General features: G+C 40.3%; 1 protein-coding gene across 1 annotated transcript in view; it reads left to right on the top strand.

Moving 5' to 3' along the window:
* ANO2 (anoctamin 2) overlaps positions 1-22,612 on the top strand; it is a 149,051-nt gene that overhangs the window by 97,806 nt on the left and 28,633 nt on the right. Inside the window, exons 15-17 of the mRNA XM_042050444.1 lie at positions 11,418-11,492; positions 17,404-17,605; positions 21,361-21,472. Coding sequence (XP_041906378.1) covers positions 11,418-11,492; positions 17,404-17,605; positions 21,361-21,472 — 389 coding nt within the window. The remainder of the gene's footprint in view (positions 1-11,417; positions 11,493-17,403; positions 17,606-21,360; positions 21,473-22,612) is intronic.

The following is a 22,612-nucleotide window of genomic DNA, read 5'->3' on the forward strand; positions in this document are numbered from 1 at the left end:
AAATACCCTCTTTCATCTAATAACGAACATGTTTTCAGTGGCCCCTGAAGTGGTGTAAGATAGTTGTATTTGATCACAGGAGTTAAGTGAGTGGATACATGATGAGGGAATCATTTATGTGTCACCACACATCTGCTCATGTCCTACCAGTAACTGTTGGCTTGAACTACTTAAATTTTTTATTTCTCTTGCTGGTGATTTGAGGAAAATACATGAGATTTATCAGCATTTCATACTTTTCTGAACAGGAGAAAGAAATAGATAGAGTTCACAGTAATTTAAATGGTTTTCAGGCCATTAATGTCATAGGCATTACAGAAAATAAAATGCAGGAATTAAGCTTAGAAGGGTACATCCAGTTCCTGCACTGTGCTCCAAAGCAGGACCAGTTATACCCAGTGTCATATTTGCCAGGCATTTCTTCAAGCTGTTCTTAAAAATCTTCAGTAATGAAGATACCATGGCCTTGTTATGGAGCTTTTCCCAGGTGTTACCTATATCTGTTTGAAGGATCAAAGGATTTACTGTTCCAAGGGGTTTTTTTTATGTCTAGCCTAAATTTCTTGTTGGTATTTTACTCCCCTAGTTGCTTTTTACTCATATCAGCAACAGAGATGAAGACTGTTTTTCTATTTTCTTTACATATGTTTCTTTCAAAATACTTTTTTTCTTTAATTTTGATATGACCTGCTTTCCTCTATTACCCAAGTTATAGAGTGTCACTGAATGAATCCTTCAACAAATCCATAAGAATTATCAAACTAAACCAAAAAATTATAGAAAAGCAGATGGCCTTGATTTCAAAGTAATGGAGAATTCCTCAGCAATTCCTCAGATTCCAAAGATCTTTCTTCCTCCATCCATTGTCTCTGCAGCTGTACCAGTGACCACATTCTATCAAAGGTGAAAAACAAACATACCTTTTCCTTTTTGAAAGAGGCCATTCATGTAGAATAAACACGAGTGGGAGGTCCTTACAAAAGTTCTCTTTGTCCTGGCACTGCTTTTCCTCCCATTTAGTCATGGCTGATGTAAAGTTCAGAGACTGACTGTCCTACACAACTACACTACAAGGGCCTGGAGGCACAGGATAAGGGGGAATGGCTTCACACTGACAGAGAGCAGGTTTAGATTGGATATTAGGAAGAAATTGTTCCCTGTGAGGCTGCTGAGGCCCTGGCACAGGTTGCCCAGAGAAGCTGTGGCTGCCCCATGCCTGGAAGTGTCCTAGGCCAGGCTGGATGGGGCTCTGAGCAACCTGGGACAGTGGAAGGTGTCCCTGCCCATGGCAGGGGATTGGAATGAGGTGATCTTTAAGGTGCCTTCCAATCCAGGCCATTCTATATAATAGAAACTTTTAGATCAGATTTGTGCCAACAGAGGATATCCAACAAACCCCTACAATTTTCCCTTGGATAGAGTCAACCTTGAAAGTCTTCCAGCAGTCGGGTGCAAAGAACTGTAGCAAATGAGAGTATCCATCTGCATATCTTTGGGAACTTTGAGGAAATACTGCATTGAGGACTTCACACTGTAAGCTGTAATTTGATTGTAAGAGAGGGCTTAAATGCAAGATTCCATATCACTGTTTTCTGTGATGACACTAGAAGTGCTGAAATTCTTTAGCTTGGTATGAAGACTTGGAGCAAGTCTCTGGGGGGAGGTAGAGCATCACAAATCACACTATTTGACTTATGGCTCCTCCCAGAGATCCTTTCAGTATATGCTTCTCACATCCAGGCATCTTCGTGATCCTTTCTGTAATTCTATCAATAACCTGGGCAGTGTCAGCTCAGGTCTGTGCTCATCCACTGGAATATATGTGCCCATACTCTACTTGCTCTCTACCATGTATAAACAACTGGGAGAAACACGAGCTTATCCCTTGCTAGAGGTGAAGGCAGAGTTTTTGGAATTTCCAATGCATTAGAAGGCTGATTTTGTGCATACCTCTCCCCAGTTCTCTCCATATTCTACATGTACACCCATGCAGGTTGTGCATGCTTTAAAACATTCATCTCTTCACTACCTCTGAGGATGATCCAAGTATAAATTACCACCTTTTCTATCCTCTCCAGGTTTGGTTTTCACACAGTAACTCACTGCTCTCCAAGGATATTTGATATCACTTTTTACTTTGCTGAGCATTACTGCTGTTTCAAATTATGCTCCTTGTTGGATCAGCCTTAATTTGTCCTCCTTGAATCTCATTCTATTTCACGCCTGCATTTCTGCCTTCTCAACGGCCTGGTATTTAATCTCTGCTGCCTTCACTATTCACAATCTTTCCTAATTTAGTCTCCTCTGCAAATCCAATTGACATGGCATGGAGAGTTGTTGCTATGTTAAATGTAGGATAAACACTGATCTCTGAGGAGATACCACCTCACGGTTTCACGTACATCTTGCCACTACTTCCACCACTTTTTTGGTTTGGGATTACAGACATTTGTTTTGTTGATAGACATACTCCACCTTTTTTTTTGTTAATAGTAGGAAAGACACAGAGAAACATTTTTAAGAAAATGAAATGTGAAGCCTACTGTTTCCCATTTTGCCAACTTGCTTTGTAATAAATCCAGCTAAGGCTTTTCAAAGCAACTTTCAATAGATCTTCATTTTACTGCCAGTTGCCAACACAACTGTTTCTTCAGAAAGAAAAAAATAAGGCAAATGATCTGGGATGCTGGTAGGAACTAACTGCCTGGAGAGCTTTGTGTGTTTCCTACACAGTTTTAGCACATATATACAACTGGAATAAATATTACCTAATTCAGCCCAGTGTAAGAGTAGTTATCATCTCCCTGTTTGGAAATTGGAAAGGATTTGCAATTAGATTGCTATGGACCAGGGGAAGTTCAGGTTGGACGTCAGGAAGAATTTCTTCACAGAGGGTGATTAGACATTGGAATGGACTGCCCAGAGAGGCAGTGGAGGCATCATCCCTGGAGGTGTTTAAGGAAAGACTGGACTCAGTCCAGTGGCACTCAGTGCTCTGGTTTAGTTGACAAGATGGTGTTTGGTCAAAGCTTGGACTTGCTCATCTCAGAGGTCTTTTCCAACCTGAATGGTTCTGTGATTCATGAGGAAGTCACTGCCAATTTTATATCGTCAGAAACGTGTGTATATATATCTCTATCTGTCTATCTATCTATCTATCTATCTATTTTTCTATCTATATAAAATTTACAAAAATAAATTTAGATTGGAATTTACATTTTTGAAAAATGAGAATTGAGGCAAACATTCATGTTTGTAATTCCCTGAAATCACAGCTCTCAAAAGTCTGAAGATAATGCTCATAGCACCAAAATGTGTGTATTTCATTACTCTTCCAACTCTATTAATAGAGTCTGCTACTTTGTCTTCTAGTGTTTTACTGACACCTCTTAATTACTATTCCATACTCCTCCACTCTTGTTGGGTTTTGGGGGCAGGCTGGGTGTGTGGGAAGGTACAAGGGTGCTTGTTATGGATGTTTACTTATGATAGACTTTCTCCATGATTAGCCAAACAAAATACTTTCCCTGGACGTGGGCTCAGAGCAAGAGGCAGTGCCAGTGACAGAGAAAGCAGGGGCAGGACTCTCGGAACTCCAAAATGAGTCTTTTTTGGAGCAAAATGGAGAGAGCTGAAGGCCCCTTTCTCTTGTATCCTTTCCCATCCTTCCAGTCTTCCTTTGCTGTTTATCCAGAACTCTTTTCTGCACGTCATCTCTCTGTTACTGGCAAAAGTTTGCCTCTGTAGATTGTATTCTGCAACTGCGTTTCAAATTTTATAGCAAATTCAAATGTTACAATACAAACTTAATTAATACTTTACAGCTGGTAGTAAATGCTCTGGAGCCAGGGAAAGAATTTTGCATAGCCACATCCCCCTTTTAATCCTTTCTCTGCTTCTCAAGCTTTTCATTACCAGCTTAAAAACATTGCTAAAACTTATACCACTGTGCTCTCCTCTGGTGCTGGTGTGATCATTCACAGTTTGTGTAAACTAAATTTGAAATTGCAACCCAAGGAAGCTGATAATGTGTTGCATGTCTTTGTCTCCCACTTTGTGTGGGGATAAATGGCTTCACATGGTGTAAGACAATGGAGAATCATCCTATAAGTGTGCAGTGCCAAAGCCTTAGAGATTTTGCTTCACTAGGAATTCTGCGATGATTTCACAGCAGCAAGATGTTCAGTCTAGATTCTTCCAGCTAGGATGCCGACACAAAACTAGGCCAGACAAGCTTCAAGGGAACATGGAAAGGACATCTTTCCTCAGAGTCTAGCACTAAATGCATCTCTTCCAGAACTGAAATCATAAGCTCAGTTGAATTTAATTCAGATAATTGTAATTTGTGCTTTGCAAATTGCAAAATTGCCAACTGCCTTAGTTCCAGTGGGCCCAAATTGCTTATGTTAAAGTGTATAATGAGATTGAACAAGTGATTTTAAAGATAAAATTCAGGTGAACTGTTATCTACCTGAGACAAATACACTTGCAGTTATAAAAGATAACATAATTTTGGACTTTTATATATTTTAAGAAGGGATACTTCAAGTAGTTGGCATCTGCTTGTATAACCAATGGACTCACACAGAGCTGTTAGTCCTATGCTTAAAATAATTTACAGAGAGAAACTCTTAAATTAAGTCATTTCCAGTAATTTAAATGGTGCTGAATTATGGGAACTACTAAAAGGTAATTTTTTTTAAAAATTATGCTTGATAGATTATTTTAAAATGGGTGGTGTTTATTATTCCATTAACTTCTCCATCAGATGTTCACAGTTTACATGAGAAAGTGTGGAACCAGGTTGACTATCACAATAGTGGTGGTCTGGATTTCAGGGTACAAAGTGGAGGTTGGAAACCCAGTGAACTCCAGGACAATGAAATCAATTTTTTTCTAAAGCCACTCTTTGAAACTCACCTTTTTCTCCCTCACAGTTACATGTCCAGTCAGTATCAAAGCATATTAAATTGATTTAATCATGCAAAGTAAAGTAGGCACATGTCTGGCTCAGAATCTGCCTTCCTTATGCTTGACTATATTTATTTAAGAGTATTTAAAAGCCACATGTGGTATTTTATTACATTCTTTGAGATTTTTCAGGAGATACACTAAAAAAACAAAAGCTGAGTAGGTGGCAGGGTGTCCCTTCACGCCCTGAGCTGAACTTGTGACATTCCAGTACCACCTTCTCTACTATGGCAGGCCTGAGTACCACTGTCAGTCAGGGGCTTTGGAAATCCCACCAGATGTATTTGTACAGCTGGCCCTTTTCCTTCTCAGGATCAGCCTCATTATGATTTATTAATCATCTACAAAGAGCATTGACAAACAATGAATATTTATGACTACAGATGTAACCCTATTGTTTGTACAAATTATAGTGTTTTCCTGGTAATATTCTGAATGGCTTCAAGTTGGCATAAATAATTCATACTTGTAAAGCCATATGTTAAACTGTCATTGTAAAAGACTAAGTGCTGCCAGTTTTCACTTGAACCATATGTAAATACCAAGCACTTGATATTAAACAGTGATATAAAGTCTAAGCACCTTAATGCCACTTACACAATAAAGATTGCAATATGCCACAATGCACTGAGTCTCAGTGACTGAAGAAGCTTTAACTGCAGCAAAGGAACAATTTTTATTCCTGAGTAAACTACAGTGTGTTAATTTAACCAAGTCTGGCTTTACAGATTTAAACTACAGTGAGAGCAGACCTCCAGCCTTTGTCATTATTACTGTGTGAAGGAAACAGCTTGAAATATTTCCACGAATCTACTGCAAGTTTTTATCAAGGTACTCAGGCATGCATGTGACATACATACACATACATTTGATATGTGTGTGTATATGTATGTGTGTCAAATGCTGTGCATATGTCACAGAATCATGGAACAGCCTGGGTTGGAAGGCATCTTAAAGACCAACGAAGTTCCAAGCCCCTGCTATGGGCAGGGACACCTTCCACTATCTCAGGCTGCTCAGAGCCCCATCCAACCTGGCCTTGAGCACTTCCAGGCATGGGCAGCCACAGCTGCTCTGGGCCTTTTTATTTTCCATTAGGAATTTCAGAATGTAGCGGTAAGACTCATAAGAGTAGAAAGCACTTGGGTTCACGGATCCTTCCCTCCATTCTGCCAGCACCTCCCCTGACAGAGTTGAGGCTGGTATCCTCTTTCCTGCCAGGCTCCATGGCTGGAAGCACAACCCTCACCCACCACAACATGAGATATTTCTGAGTCTCCTGAGGCACAGAGGCTTGGCTATTCATGCTTTTATGAGCCCTGACATGTGAAGGGCCAAGTCAGTTGCCCGTGTCAGGGCTGTAGCCTGTGGGAGATTTACTTCCAGCCCCATTACAGGAGAAGAAACACAGCTGTGGGCTTGGCTGATTGTTTCCACTCTGAGGGAGTGGTCTCAGCCAGCTTAAATGCCAAGAGGTGGCCTGATCACAGTTCATAAGAACCCACAGCCAAACCTCAAAAGTCTGCCAGTAGATGCTCTTAAGTGACAAATTTGCAGCTAAATGCCACGGCTGGAGGGTGCAGATAGGCAAATTCAGCTTGGAAATAAGCCATACATTTTCAACAGCTAAGGTAATTAGCAATTGGAATGACCTAATAAGGCTTGTGACTGACTGTTCATCACAGAAATGCTCAAGCTGTGATTAGAGGTTTTTTCTAAAAAAAAATAGTTGAATCACATTTATTATCCTTATAGCAAAAATCATCTCAAGGAGGTTCTGTGGTTACAAAAGAGACTAAGACTGGGTGGTTAAAAATAACATTGCTTAGCCTTAAAATCCATTAATTTCCACAATTCCAGTACTAAGCCTTGCACACACTTCTCACAGCTCTCTATTCTGCATTGCTTCCACAATTTAGATTTAGAGTCTGTCCACTAAGCTCCACTGAAAGCTAATGGTGTGTCTGTGCTATACTGCATGTTTCAAAGACAGCAAAAATTTTTAATTAAAGGTTTTGCAGTCCTTCGTCTCCAAATGAATCTTGGCAGTTTGTTTTCCATGTGCAGTCCTGAGACAGAACATTGCTCACAAAACACAACCACATTTACTGTTAAAATGCCATTGCTGCTTGAGTGAGAAGAACAGAAAATGAAGTTCTCTCTTTTAATGGGTTTTAAACCAAAAGCTCTTTCTTTCAGCTTTTGTGGGAGCGTGAAGGTAGAACTTCTAAATTCAGACGGGGTAGGTACAGACATTGCAGATACCCAGCACGGCAGCAGTTTCTTGTTTCCTCACAGATGTCTGAGGGCTAATACAAGCCCTCAAAAATTTTGAGTCTCAAATACAGGCTGAAAGAATCCCATGAACTTGGCCAAAGTTTCTCAATTGTAATGACCACTGTGGCCACTGCAAGAGCCCAGCAATGCTGATGGTCCTTGATTGTGCCTCTTTTTGTGTCGTCACCCTGGAATTGATTGTTTTCCAAAACTGCCCATTCTGCAGGCTTTTTTTGGCTCATAATTTCCAAATAGCTCTGAAGGATCCTCTTCTCCTTGTCTTAAACTTATTTCAAAGCCAAAGAAAAATTATAGGGACCCCGTATTTCAGAAGCAGCTCATTTCATGCCTTGAGCCTGCAGTGCACAGGCAATGTTTTGGGTGTCACACAAATATAGAAGAGCTGTATTTGATACCACAATTCGTATTTCTAGATGCTCATTTGGACAGTGCAGTTTTTACACAAATGAAAGGTTTTGTATTGAAGTAAAAATTAAAGTAGAAATCTGCTAAGAAATGTGCAGTTATAAAAATGGCAATTACTTATTTGAAGGTTCCTGGGCATACTTAGGGATGAATTTCTGGATTTTGTGATTGGAAATATAATATTGCAGCTTTTTTTTGTTGCTAGCAGTGTAAGACCTTAGAGAGGGGTCCTGGATTTTGTTCTTCTCTGAACATCTTTTACTAAATTCCAGTCGATTACTACAACTCTGTGCAAGTCCAGTGAAATCATTGGGATTGCCCAGGTGCAACCACAGCGAAGAGCCCGAATTTCAGCACTGGAGCTACAAAGCAGGATGGAAAAGACAGAAAATCTCTTGCTGTGCTCCCCAAGTGCAGGCTGAGCTGGCATTGCTATGGTTAGAAACACCTGCTTGGAGGAGGTGTTGTCTTGAGGGAAAATATCAATAAATGACTTAAATACTTGAGATCTGAGCAAAGTGGCTGTGGTTTAATTCACAGAGAAATGTAGCAGTGTTTTCAAAAGCTGCCTGGTGCTGTCCAAGTGCAGGGTACTTCCAGGTTTCCACAGCTCAGAGGCCCACTCACCTGAGGCTGCAGAGCCGGGTCTTTGCCATGTTATGTAACTCATATGGAAATAAACCATCCAGAACATATAGAAAGCGGTTTAATTTTATTTTTCTTTCTTTTTTGATTTTTTTAATTTCATTTTTTATTTTTTAATAGGAAAAGAATTGTATCTCTTCAAGGAACATTCAACACACCATTAAACATTAAAACAAGAACACATCACTGCACACAGACCAAAATCTGCTTTTTCCTCCACTAGCATTGCAAATCCATCATTGCATTGAAAGAAAATGAAAGTAAGATTTTTAAAGCAAATCTTTCAGTTTGCCTTTGGCACAAAACCAATCAATTTCTACTGTGAGGTTTTCTGTCTGCATATAAATATTCCCCTGTAACACAGTTCATCTTGGGGAATACTCCCCAGTGTAACATATCTGTCACTGAGATTGTTCTTCAGATGATCAATTTCATTTTGTTACGTCAATAAATGCTTACACTTTTTGGGCTGCTCCAGATAGAGGATCATCCAGTTCAGCTCCTGGCTCTGCACAATCCCACTCTGTGCCTGAGAGCATTGTCCAAATGCTCCTGGAGCTCTCGCAGCCTTGGGGCCATGACTATTCCCCAGGGAACCTGTTCAGCACCCGACCACACTCTGGGGGCAGAACCTTTTCCTGATAGCCACCCTAAACCTTCCCTGACTCAGCTTCATCCTGTTTCCTCGAGTCCTGTCTCTGATCGCAACAACAGAAGGTAGCTTTCCACTGCCTGGATGGACTGGGAGCTCTGGGATGGATGAGGATGAACTGGGAAAAACAGAGATGGACTGGGAGCTCTGGGAGGGACTAGGAGAAGCTGAGACTTCTGGGATTGACTGGGAGCTCTGGGATATTGAGTTAAATGTCCAAATTTGTTTTTGGCCATGTACGCTGAGTAACTCAGTTACTTCCTCCAGCATTTCCTTTCTTCTCATGTTGGCTTAGCAACTCCTCACGCTGTACAGATCTCCCTTTGGCTGAGTGCTACAGACCGTGGCAAACTCATGGAAAAATAAGGTTCAAGGAAGCATGTGCATGGAAGGGCAAGCTGAGAAGATGGCCTGCTGACCATCCTGGTGTAACCCCAGCCAGCAGCCACTCACTCCCTCCCCAAACAGCAGGATCGGGGGAGAATGGGAAGGGTAAAAGGGTGAAAATCCCTGGTTGGGATAAAGGCAGCTTCATAGCAAAGCAAAACAAGGAATTAATTCCCTGCTTGCCATGGTTGGGCAGGTGTTCAGCCATCCCCAGGAGAACAGGGCCCCATCACACGCAACAGTTACTCAGGAAGGCAAATGCCATCACTGCAAACATGTCCCCCTTCCTGCTCTTCCCCCCTCCACTTTATACACTGATCATGATGTCAGATGATCGGGAATGTCTCTTTGGTCAGTTGGGTTCACCTGTCCTGGCTGTGTCTCCTCCTAAATTCCTTCAGCAGTGTGGCAGCAAAAAAGCAGAAAAGGCCTTGGGTCTGTGTAAGCTCAGCTCAGCAATAACAAACCCATCTCTGTATTATCAGCCCTGTGTTCAGCACAAGTACAAAGCACAGCCCCACACCAGCCACAGCCCCATACAGCCCCTAGTGAAACTGTAAAATGTGGTATCTTTCAGGCCTTTTGAGAGTATAATCCCTCAGAACATCTTTACGTCCTGTAGAATTGCTAACAGCCAAAATGCAATGAAATGCATCTGTGCATTCACAGGAATGCTTTTTCAAGTGGCCTTCCAGCTTAATGCTGGACTTTGTGTATGAACACAAAGTCCTGTAAAGAGTATTTATGTGCTGCACACACTGGGCCAAACTGTTGGTGCTTCTGGTTGGGTTTGCTGTGCCCCAGTGCTGCCAGGACTGTCTCGACGGAGGCAAGGTCACAAGAGGGACTGCTCCTTCCCACAGTGTCTGAGGCACCACCACCATGGCAATGGATGTGTAGACAGGATTGTGTCCTAGGTCTAATTCCACGTCCTGGTTAAAAAATCCACGGCTGCATTTCTGCTCTTATATACTGCAATCCTAGTTCTGCTTTGGGAGAACTTCTTACAAAGGCACAATGCTCCCAGATTTTTATGTTTGTCTGAGGACAATTGTGCTTTAGAAATGGTTTATTGGAAACCTTTGACCTGAGTTCTAATCTGATTTAAATTTGTCTAAATTCAGAATAACTCTGGGCTAACTCCAGTGTAAGGGTAGTACTGATCCATGGGGCAGCAATGGTGCTTCACAGAAATACAAACAGCAGCTGGCTTTGTGTCCTTAGTTAATTTGATTACACAGTTTTAGTTTAACTTAAACAAAGCAGTGACCTTATTATTATTTTAAGAAACCTATTTTGAGAGGAGGGAATCATATTTCTCACTTAAATCCATCTTCAAATGTCTTTAGATGTACGTGCGGCTGGGGCTGGAGTTGAGTTTGTGTGGGGAGGGGAAAAGCATACTGGATTTCACTGATCACAGTTGCTTTAAATTATGCAGGGAAGAGGGAGATGCTGTTTATGCATGAAGAAAACAAGGCTGGCAGCAGAGATCAGACGGGCCTTGCTTTTGTAATTTCCCTCTGCTATAAAACGAGTACCAGGAGAAGGACTGGGGGGTCTCTTGCAAGAATTATCTGAGGGGTCACATTTGGTGCTTGTGACTATTAGACAAAAAAATCTGGGTTCAATGGTAGTCAGCATTCTTATCATGATTTCTGTCTCAAGCACTGTTCTTCTGTAGTTTTACAAGAAGCAATTCAGAATAAATGCTTGAATCTTGCTTTGCCTGAATCTAAATTAAGGTCAATCTCAGGGATTTCTCCTGATTTGAACTTTAGTAAGAGTTGAATACATGCTTTCAAATACTAAAATCAGAGTTGCATAGGATATTTTCTGATTTTTGCAGACGTTTTCGACATGTCTTATTTACTCTTACCCTCTTTTATTTCAATTAAAATCTACTTTAAAATATCAGTGTTCTAAATAGCATAATATATTTCAAAATCACAGCATGGGAGTTGAGAATGGTTCTCAATAACAAATCTTTTTCATTCTAATATTTCCTGGTGTACAGTTCTGTCATGCCTGTTACTTTGTTTATGTGTTTTGCCTACAGAATGAAAAGGAGAAGCTGACGTGGAGTGACCGCATGCCTGGATATGCAGCAAACTTTGGGCTGATTTTATTTATGGTAACATAAGCTGCATTTCTGCTCGTTTATTAGGTGTGAGAAACTTTGCCATGAGCATCTAGAGGGAAACCCTTGAACTAATGTTCTGAAATATGTTAAAAATCTGAAGGTAAGGTCAGCTTGGGAGAAATACTAGGGAGGTTCATGGAGCTCAATGCGTGCCTCCAGCTTTATTCTCTTTTCCCAAAGGCTGCTTGTGGAAGAGCTGAGTTGCTGTAATGCCAGCAGCTCCTTACAGAAATTCTGCCTCTCCCCCAGGGTTTCTGCTCCATCTCTGTCATCCAATGAAGGGATAACACTGATATTTAGTGGTAAGCACAGTATTGCATATGTTGGTCATGGTGATGTTTGGAAAGGTTGAGCCTCAGAACAGGAGATATCCCAGTGAAATAAATCAGTTGCCGAGAAATATTTATCCAAGACATTCAGGGATGGACTGTACAGTAGTTGAGGAAGATCATGGTACACAGTCCTCCCTGGGGAACAAGAATCAGGTGTGCAGGTCAGTCTGTAAAGTGGGGACACCACTGTCCTTGTCAAATTTCCGGCAAATCACAAACACATCAAGAATCTGCTGGACTTCGTAAACAGCAATAGGAAAACCTGGATAACAAACCCTAAATGACATTGTAAAGGATCCCATTATCCTTCTGGTTACAGCAATTCCTGACTGGAAGCTTGTATTCATATCTACACCCACTATGAAATGGCAATGAAATAGGCCTGTTTATGCCATTGCAGCATCTAACATGGGAAACTCACTTGGGGCCTAAATTATTTTAAGTGTATTGCTGATTTACTCAAATTTGCATATACTGCACCACATGTCCTGTGAAGATTTCATTTCTTTTGCTGACAATCAAATGCTCACATTGAAGTTAATGCCTACACCCTTATAGGTATGTTTATATAATTTCGAAGATGTATGCATGACATATTCGGTATGCATTGCATATTAAATTTTCTGTACATATTAGGTGTGTCACATATGGATGTACTTGCAGCATTTTGAGTGAGTTTACCATCCTGAGGCCATACCAAGTATTTACTTTTTGGACAGAACTTCTAGGTGTCATCAGTCATGACTTCATTTAGAGCAGGGCACATTGAGTCTGACTAAGCACACAGCCCTGATTTAGCTTTTACAAGTCATTCCTTTGCAGACAAGGTGCTTACACATGCTCTTGACTTTCACCACATGTTTAAATCTCCCCTAAGCATGAGCTTAAAGTGCTTTCCTGACTCATAGCCTAGGTATTACCCTCCCTGCTTACTGTAACATCTCCAAGAGATTTATCAAGGGTTATTACCTACAGTTTGTGAGATGTAGAATATGGAGCTCAAATTCTTCAACTTCTGTTCATGACTAGTGGAACTAGGCTGACTTTCACCATCTGGCAAAGTGGCCACAATGTTTTGGGTTTTTTTTTTTTTTGGCAGTATTTTGAGCATTATTTATATGTAAGTACCTACAGGAGACAACTTGCAAGCCATGCATGAAATTCAAGCCAGCTCTTGATGAGGGAGAGCACGCTCTGCTATCCTACATGAATATTGCAATCTGCTCTTTACTGTATGGGATGTTTCCCTTTTTCCTTCTAGATTAATTAAACAGGAGTTGGAAACACCAGACTGAAGTCTTGTTGTCAGTCTGTGAAATAGTGTCATACTGAGAAAACCTTGTTGATCTGGTTAACTTCACTTATTATTATTCACACAGATTAGTTATTTTAACTGTAAGGACTAAGTACAAAATAAGTAATGAAATCTTGAATTTATGTGTGTGTGTGTGTGCAGGGATACATGACTCAGATACAGAGCTGCACACAAGTGCATGGCCATTTCTAGTGCTGCAGAAGCAGTTGTTGAATTTTTAATGCTACCTTTTCCAGGCCAAAAGGGTCTGGCGGCCCAAATCTATAGGTGTTTTCCATGAAGGTTTACATCACTATAGAATGGTGTTGTTTTGTTCTGTCCCTCCTTCCCCCAGCTTTATATCCCATACTTTCCCTGATGATTCTTGAAACTGGTAATGGTTTTTTTAGTGTAAAATCTTTTCTCTTTTTTAATTTTTTCCCTTAATTTCTGTACTTCCTGTGTGTACTTCACTTTTGTAAATCCTCTTTCAAGAATTGTGTTGTGATCTTTTCCTTTCTTTCTGGCTTTTCCTCTGTCTTTATTAAGTTAGGCATGCTGGTTTTTTTGTTCAAAATGCCAGTTGAAAAAAACATTTGCTTTCCTTCTCTTGCCCAGTCTTACATCACCAAATAATTCCAAGGATTAATTCACGCATTTATGGATGCTTTGAAATCTGGGCACAGTCCTTTTTCTGTACACAAAGCCTCACTGGACTGCAGAGGGGGCAGAAGATCCAAGTTTAATTTAAGCTATACATTTTGCAGGGATTTTAGGACAGAAGTTCACAAGTCTTATTTTTGCAGAGTAAGATCAATGAAAGCAGGAGATCTGGGCTCAGCTGGGCAACTACAAGTTTTGCTTGAGTGTGATTAACAATAAGGTGTCACAGTTTATAAAGTCCACGTTTAGAAGGCACCTGTTGCGGCAGAGATTTCTGAGTTGGTGATGAAAACGCTGGTAGTGTTGGAAGAGAGCTGGGTGGCATGGAGCAATGCATCACTGGGGCTTTTCTTTGTTTGGCTCAGTCAGAGGATGGAAGAAAATCAATTTGAGTCATGGCAGAAGAGTTTAGCCTCTTCCACCCTATTCTCACTCACATGGTGTAATACTTGACTCTAGAATAGCTGTACTGGGGAGCCAGACAACTATTTGGACATGAAATTGTTATCCTACTTGGATGGAGGTAGCAGCCTAGCCCACGGGGTTTTATAGCTTCCTTCTCAGATCTAGTTTGCTTTCCTGTTTGTCTTCATTCATACCAGGCTCAGTAGGTGACCTTTTCTGCAGCCAATTTTCACATCTGTTTCTAAGCAGTTCGTTCCTGGATGGACTAGTTCAGACATTCAGGGAAGAAACTGCCATAACAGGGGGGAAGAATGGCCAGAGGGAATGTTGGCAATGACAACAAACCCCAAAGTGGGCAGCTGCACAAATGGTGGCCGCCTGATCGGGAATTTGGGCAGAAGAGGTATTTTCAGGAATGAGAGAAATGCTGTGAAGATACAGGAACCATTCCCCCTCAGTGACTGTCTGGGGAGTGAGAACTATGCTCACAGTCACTGTGCAGTCCTACAGGCTCTCCTCAATTTTCTCTTCTTGCTGGATGCACAGATAATGAAGACTCCTAAAGGAGTGTTTTTCCATCTGTGTCTAAGCAGATGTTTAAAAACAGCTGAGCAACTGAGAGTTTCTGAAGCCCTTGTGCTTTTGCAAAGCAAATATTTTTGTTCTTTAAACAAATAAAACATATTTTTTTCAGTAACTTTGTATACCTTGCTATGGCACTGCATGGATTGAAAAGGCTGCTACTCTCTCATCCTCCAGTAATATTCCTCAGGGCAAGGGATCTCTAAACTCCTTTGGTCAGGTTTAAGAATTTGCTATTGAATTTTCATGATCTGAAATTTCCTCTCTCTCTGTTTAGTGAGGGCTATCCTTGACTCTTCTTCCTGTACTGTTAAGATATCATTCCTAAGTGGGAATTTTTGATGGAGAGAGGTGTCTGTGGAGGCCCAGGGATCTCATCATCTCCAGAATGAGGCATCCAACTTTAATTTGCTGGTTTTCCTTGTCCACCACCATAGTGAAAAAATTGCTAAGAAATCTGCAGGGAGAAGAAACAGGAAAAGAGTATTAGGAAGGTGATTAAGAAGAAGGAATCTGTGACTCAGATTAAGAAAAATAAAAGAGATTAAGGTGACTGTAGAGGTGGAAGGTGAAGTAAATTAATACCAGGTGGTGCTGTTTTGTTTTCTTCCTTTTTTGGGGATTTTACTCTCTGCTGTAGTGATTGTAATGGGGAAGTGAGAAAAAAGTGATGGTCCTTGTGTTCCTGCACCCCTTCTGTCACAGCAAGGTAGTTCAGCATGAATGTGACCTTTTTGTCTGTATGTTTGGCAGGTAAGTCAAAAGAAAAATAGATATAAAAACTAGAAATGTTTCCTTGACACAATGAAAATTATGAAACCAAAGGAAATAATGTTGTATGCCATTTGAAGAGATTTCATTTAAACTGTTTCAGGCTCAGGCTTTTATCATTCACCCTTTCATTTAAAATTAATGAAACAGTTCTTTAAAAAGTAAAAATTAGAAGTTTTACTAGGTCTAACATGTTATTACTATTTGCTGACAAAACATATTTGACAATTTCATCTGAAATCTCCAGGAGTTTCTACAAATAATTAATTTTTAGTGTGTTTACTAGGTCTTCATAAAAGCAAAACGTGCCCAGTTTTTACCTTCAACCTTTAATAATTTAACTCTGATTCTTGTTGTGGTTCTTTTGCAATAGTTCCTTTTCATGCAACAACCTTCCTCTGCACACAGGAATTCAATAAACTATTGCTGGATCATTAAAACGAACTGTTAAATTTCCTTAAAACCATGTTGTCAATCGGGGCCCCTAGGCCCATTGAAATAATTGCAATAGTCTAATCTTTCACATTGAGGTAGTCTCTTTCATCTGAGGATCTCAAGATGTTTTACCTAAAATAACGAATGTACACTGGAATTCTTGCCAAAGGCAAAAATGAAAGGGAAAATGTACCTTGTCCCCCTTTTGTGCTGTAATGATGAAAATTTGCTATTTTTTTATTGTTGTTTTATTGATTTTTTTTTCATTGTGGATTGGTTTAGATTTTTTTTTTTTTTTCTTGAAACCAGAATACCACAACCCTGTGAAATTCAAATTCTTCTTGTGGGAACTTGACCTTAAGTAGCAGGGTTGACTTTCCTCATCTCATGGGTCAAAGCCAGCCCACAAAGGATGCCAGGGATACCAAGTGATTTCTGGGACACAAATGAGAAGTGAAGCCCTAATAACCCTGCTTAGATCAGCCTTAAAGGAATAATAGCAGGGGAAACTTCTTATTTTTTAGTTTGCAAGTTGGCACTTCTGCTGAGCACAGGTGAAGCTGTTTGAGCCAGTAAAGCCTATTTACCTGACTGCACATAAATACAGGCCCTCCAGTCCAAGCCATCTGAACCAGATAAAAGAACTTGCTTAATTCCTGCTTTTGAACCCAAACTGCCCAAATTTCACGGCATGCATGAAATGTGTATCTTTAATCAGAACAGACATGCCCATCTTCAGGAATTCATGGAATCAGTATAAAAGAATCACAGATTGGTTTGGGTTGAAAGGGACCTTAAAGATTAACTAATTCTAACTCCCTGCCATGGGCAGGGATGACACTCATTGGTTCAGGGCACTCAGGACCCCGTCCAACCTGGCCTTGGACACTTCCAGGGATGGGACAGCCACAGCTGCTCTGGGCAACCTGTGCCAGGGCCTCACCAACCTCACAGGGAACAATTTCTTCCTCATATCTAACCAAAAATCTCCTCTTTTGGTTTAAAACCATCCTCCCTTTTCCTACCACTACCTGCCCATGTAAAAAGTCACTTTCCCTCTTTTTTATAAGCCTCCTTTAGGTACTGAAAAGTGGTATAAGATCTCCCTGGAGCCTTCTCTTCTCCAGAGTGAACAATACCAACTCGCTCAGGCTGTCTTCACAGGAGAGGTGCTCCAGCCTTCTGAGCATCTTGTGCCAGTTGAATTGTTGTGCCAGTTTGGAGTCGTGCATCTGCTTTCTTATTTATGTCCCTGTTTGTTGGAGAGCTTTGAATTGTTGCCTTTTAATTCGATTACCTGCATATTATCACCTTGCTCTAAGAAATAACCCTATGATGCCAATTTGTGGAACACACCCAGCCTCCCAGCCAAAGCTTCTGTTTCCAAGCTGAACTAATTCCTGGGTTCATTTGTTTGCAGATTATGCTGACGTTTTCAGCAGTGTTTGGTGTCATCGTGTACCGAATCACTACAGCAGCAGCCTTGTCCTTCAGCACAAACGAGACAACCAGGTCCAACGTTCGAGTGACTGTGACTGCCACTGCCGTCATCCTTAACCTCGTGGTGGTCCTTATCCTCGATGAAATTTATGGAGCTGTGGCCAAATGGCTGACAGAAATTGGTAAAACTGTCTTGCCATATTCCTCATTAATCCATGTATTGACACGAGGGTGTGCAAGGAGGGTCCAGGAGGAGTATTTCCTCCTGGACAGGGCCAGCCAGTGAAAACATTCAGGCTTGTGAATGTCACTCTTTACAGCTAAGAGCTGCAGAAAGTCAGGGGGTTGTTTCAAAAATGTTGCTGGCTCTGACAAAATTACATCAATGTTGTTTCCCTGATGAAAGTTTTCACCATTTCCTTACTGCTCAAATGATTTTTTTATTCCGTTTTAGGGGCATGTCTGGGCTGGTCTTTTTAATAATGGTTTCTATTGCAGTTGGTAATTGGATTTTCAAACTTTATTTTAAACGTCAAAATATTGTTGCAAGCCTGGCTATTTATTTCTTTTAAAGGCAAGTCATTCCTTTGACTACTATAGAGGTTTAGGCCTAAAATATTGTTTTGTTATATACATTAGGCTAAAGATTTTTACTAATAGGGGTTTAGGCTGGGGCTTTGTTATGTTATATAAATTAGACTAAGGATGTTGACTGATAGTGCCTTTACATGAGATTATTCTTAAGACTTCTGTTTCTTCTCAATTCCTCAGAACACTTTTAAACTGACAAATGAAGATGTCTCTTTTAGTCCTATTTTTGGAAGAACATTACAAGCTATAGTTTTGCAGTTGTTATAATAGAGGTCCAATCCTGAATTTTGGAATATGGTCCTGTTAGTTTAGATTAAATTCTTGACGTATTTGAAAGAAATGAAGAAAAAACAATTCATTTTCACCAATTGTCACTTTATTGGGTTAATTTGTTTATTGCTGTTTTGCACCAGGCTGTGGGCAGATTGTAACAGGGTTAACACAAATGGACTGTTCTAGTGGCATAAATGAGCTCAGGCTCACTGTCCAGGCCAAAATTGTACCCAGATTTTCAGCTTTCACGTAAGTGACAGGCTGCTAACTGTGTGTGACCTGATCAGTTCTGTCCACTGCACCTGCCCAGGTAAGAAAGGACACAAATGTTAAGGGATGACAGAGGTGTGTGGAAAGAGTAGGAAACGATGAAGGTGAGGCTTCTCCAGCAGCTTCTAGGCAGAAGCTGGGAAGTGCAAGGCACTGCCATGGCCTCTCTTTGGGAAGCACAGAGTGAAAATCTCTCGCTTTGAAATGTACACCAGTCTGAACAGTGAAAGTAACAAGAACTTCTTACTTGCTGATTATTGTCCCCCTGTCACTTTGCATTTAATTCTAATCCTATCTTTATTAGGGCAGCATTCCTGATTGACTATCAGATGTTTTGTTTAAGAAGGATCCAGTCAGAATAATCTCTAATGCTACAAATTACATGAGTTAGAAAGTTCACTCAGGCAGCTTTCTCCAGCACTAGGCTCACATGCCAATGTAATCAAAATGTTTTAAAAAATTACAATTCATGGATGCTGATAAATGCTGCTTAACTTGTGAACTCTCATTTTGTTGAGAGGAGCAAAACATACTCAATTCTCTTTTCACACTGCACTTAATCCACAAGCTGAAGAACACACTTATTGGGCTGAAGGAGTAGCTCTTGACAGCATAAATTTCTATTCCAACCCCAAGTACACTTGAATCTCTGTTCAGGTGAAAAATTACAACTGTAAGCACGAGAATAGCACTGATAGCAATTGTGTTAATGATAGGATCACAGTCATTGATATGCCTCAATACCTCCTCAGTGAGTGCCTGGAGGAAAAGAGTAGGAGTTTTGTTGTTATCAATACAGAGAGCTCATACAGGATGGAGCAGGACTCCTGTGGGCCTGGCAGAGTGGGGCACTGGTGCCCCTTTATCACAGATGAGACCAGCCAAAGTGGGGATGGTATCCTGCTATTCCCAGGAAGAATACATCATCTTCAGTAATCAGGTGGTGCTAGACAAGACTTAGAGCTCACTTGTAACTCAGAGTCACAGAATGGTTTGGGTTGGAAGGGACCTTTAAGCTCACCTCATTCCAACCAGCCCCTGCCATGGGCAGGGACACCTTCCACTCCACCAGCCTGCTCAGAGCCCCATCCAACCTGGCCTGGAACACTTCCAGGGATGGGGCAGCCACAGCTGCTCTGGGCAGCCTGTGCCAGGGCCTCAGCACCCTCACAGGGAAGAATTCTCTGAGGTCAAGGAAGAACCAGTGAAACAGGACAAAATCAAAACTACTCATGTTTGTCCCTTGCAAAGGCAGCAGCTCCTTCAGTGAGCTAAGGCCCATTCCACCCTCAGCTCAGCTCATTCTCCACCTGCAAAGTTCCAGCTGCCCCATTTTGGCATAACGAGCCACCACTGAGTGTTTCATTTTTTGGGGGTGAGGGAGTTTTCTCTGTTACTAATGCACCTATTCTGGCTGAATGCGTTTCTCATGCAGCACACCCGATGAGCTGGAGGACAAATTCTACACATGCCTCTACAGCTATGGTATAGGATGTCTGAGGGAGCCTCTGGGACCATATATGGTGTGCAAATGTTCATCCAGAGGCTGAGCTCATCCATGGGGGGGGGTCTCTGTAAGGAAGAGTTTAGGATTTTTCTCCCTCAAATGAGAAGCTGCACTGCTGTTATTTGATATTCCTGCTGCCCAGAGCTGTTGTCCTGTGGATCTATTCAGTGTATGGGATCACCTACGAACTATTTGAAGGCTTAATTAAGCTTTTTTACACATAGAGGTGGGTTATGCCTTAGGGCTCATCAGGTTGTGCACTGATCTTTTATGAAAATGTGGTTGAAAGTATCACAACGAAAGCCAGGCAGTGAGGGTTCATTAGGCTTTGCTATTCCTTTAGTTATAAAATAATCATGCTGCTTTCTTAAGGAAAAAAAACTCCAAAACAACAGCAAAGCAAACAGAACACCCAAACTGTTCCCAAAACAAAACTGTACAAGTACAGCAGTATTTTTGATGAAGTCCTTAAACCCAGAGCTCTGGATCTCCTTATTATTCCACACTTTTTTTTTTGTGCCACAGAAGTTCAGCCAAGAATGATAAATTGAATCATAAAATTATCTTCTCTCACATTAGATACAACTCAGGATGAGCAGAGAAGAACAAGGGTTTCACCCATATAAAATCTTTAAAAGAGCATCCTACTGCCAGTTTAAAAAGCCTCTGTCTTATACCTGTTTTTTCTGCTGCTAGAAAATTTCCACAGAAATTGAAAATAAATCTGGGAACAGAGTAATGAACACTGAAAATATTTAAACCAAGAAATGTTGAAATACAGAATATATATAGTGAAGTGTTATCAAAAATGTGCCTTTATTCTGCACTCAATTCACTTAATACCTCATTCAAAAGTGTATTCAGTCTTGTGTTTAGCATCAAACATATCAACAATCTCACCACAGAAAAGAGGGCTTGTGGACTACAAGTTGAGGATGCTTTTGAGGTGTTTCTTCTGGTTGAAAGTCTCTGTACTTTGCTTTCAATATTCCTGAATTGAGAATATTAATGTTTTGCTATTTTAGTTGTGTAACTGATATATTCATGTATGTTAATATCCATATATACAGCAATGTACTTTATACTGCTTTTGCTTTCTGGAATTGAACATCTCTGGAAATCAGGACTCAGTGGCAGACCTAGTGGGCTTTGGTACAAATTAGAGGTATGAAAGAAACATCACTATAAACCCAAAGTTTGAAGTTTAGTTTGGGTGTTTTTGTATGTGTTTGGGGATTCAGGGATTTTTATATATTTACTGATTCAGTTCTCTGGTTTGCTTTTTTTTCCCTCCAGAAATACCAAAAACAGAGAAAACTTTTGAGGAAAGACTGGTTTTGAAGGCATTCCTACTGAAGTTTGTGAATTCTTATGCATCAATTTTTTATGTTGCCTTTTTTAAAGGAAGGTAGGATAACTATCCTTTACATATAGGTAGTTTTGTACATATATTTTTATATATGTGTCTATATTAGTGGATCTGTGTTATAAAATGGACACAAAGGCTTGGGACTGCTCATCTTTGCCAGCTCTGAAAAAATATCATTGACAGGGTTATTTAAAGTTAATAATTACTTTTAGTTTTAAAAGAGGGTGTCGTTTTTATAGTGAATGGTGGTGCTTACAGGCCTTCACTTTCCACAGCTTAGCAAATTTTCCTTGAAGCATCATTCAGGAAAGAAAGGTTTTCCTGCTTCATTTAAAATTACAGAACTCTTTCTATTACTTTCTCATCATTTTGCACTATTCTCTCATATCAAGTTAAATTAAGAAATAGTTACAGTCAACTGGCAAATGAAGTGATTGACCAAAAAGCTAATTCAGCTGTCCTGCTAAATAAGTGTGGCTTCCTATGGGCTCAGGATCCTTGTCTTTTGGGACCCAGTCATCCACATGCTTTTGAACAGGAAGCTCAAAATGATTCTTTGCTAAAACTTTGGCAAAAAAATGTTTAAAACATTCTGGATTCTGTTTCCTATCATTTTGCTCTTCCTTTTGGGGGCTGTAATGTTTATTAATCTTTGCTCTTCACTAATCCTATCCAGCACCTTTGTTTTGAGGATTAATGATGCATTTTGCCAGCGGTTGCAAATATTGTTAGACACCAATGAAAAAAATCACCACATTCTCTCTTTTTTGGCCATAATTTTGTGTTGTATGGCTAGAATAAAGCCAATATCATTGTTTCTCCTGGTGTAGCCAGAAGATTCTTGGTTGTGTATAGATGTGTAAATAATTCCATTCAGGGCATTACTCCCATGTAAGAGAATCTGAATAAGGATATGTGTCCCCAGATTTATTTGTGATCTCTAAGCAAGTGAGGGAGTTTATTATTTTTTTTTTTTTAGCACAGAAAAGTATTTTATTAAAATTATTTTATCCAGATGTAGCAGAAAACCATTTGTAGAGCCTATTGCTTTGAAATAATCAAAGCTGAATAGGTGCTGAGCCTTTGAAAATTCATGTTGAAGAAGCTGCTTTTGAAATATTTTGGCTAATATGAATGAATAATTTTGATTTCAAAGTTAACATGTTCTTGTGTTTTTAA

This window comes from Corvus kubaryi, unplaced genomic scaffold, assembly GCF_017639235.1.
Source record: "Corvus kubaryi isolate FWS band 111438036 unplaced genomic scaffold, C.kubaryi_AGA036_p1.0 74, whole genome shotgun sequence".
NCBI classification, from domain to species: Eukaryota; Metazoa; Chordata; class Aves; order Passeriformes; family Corvidae; genus Corvus; species Corvus kubaryi.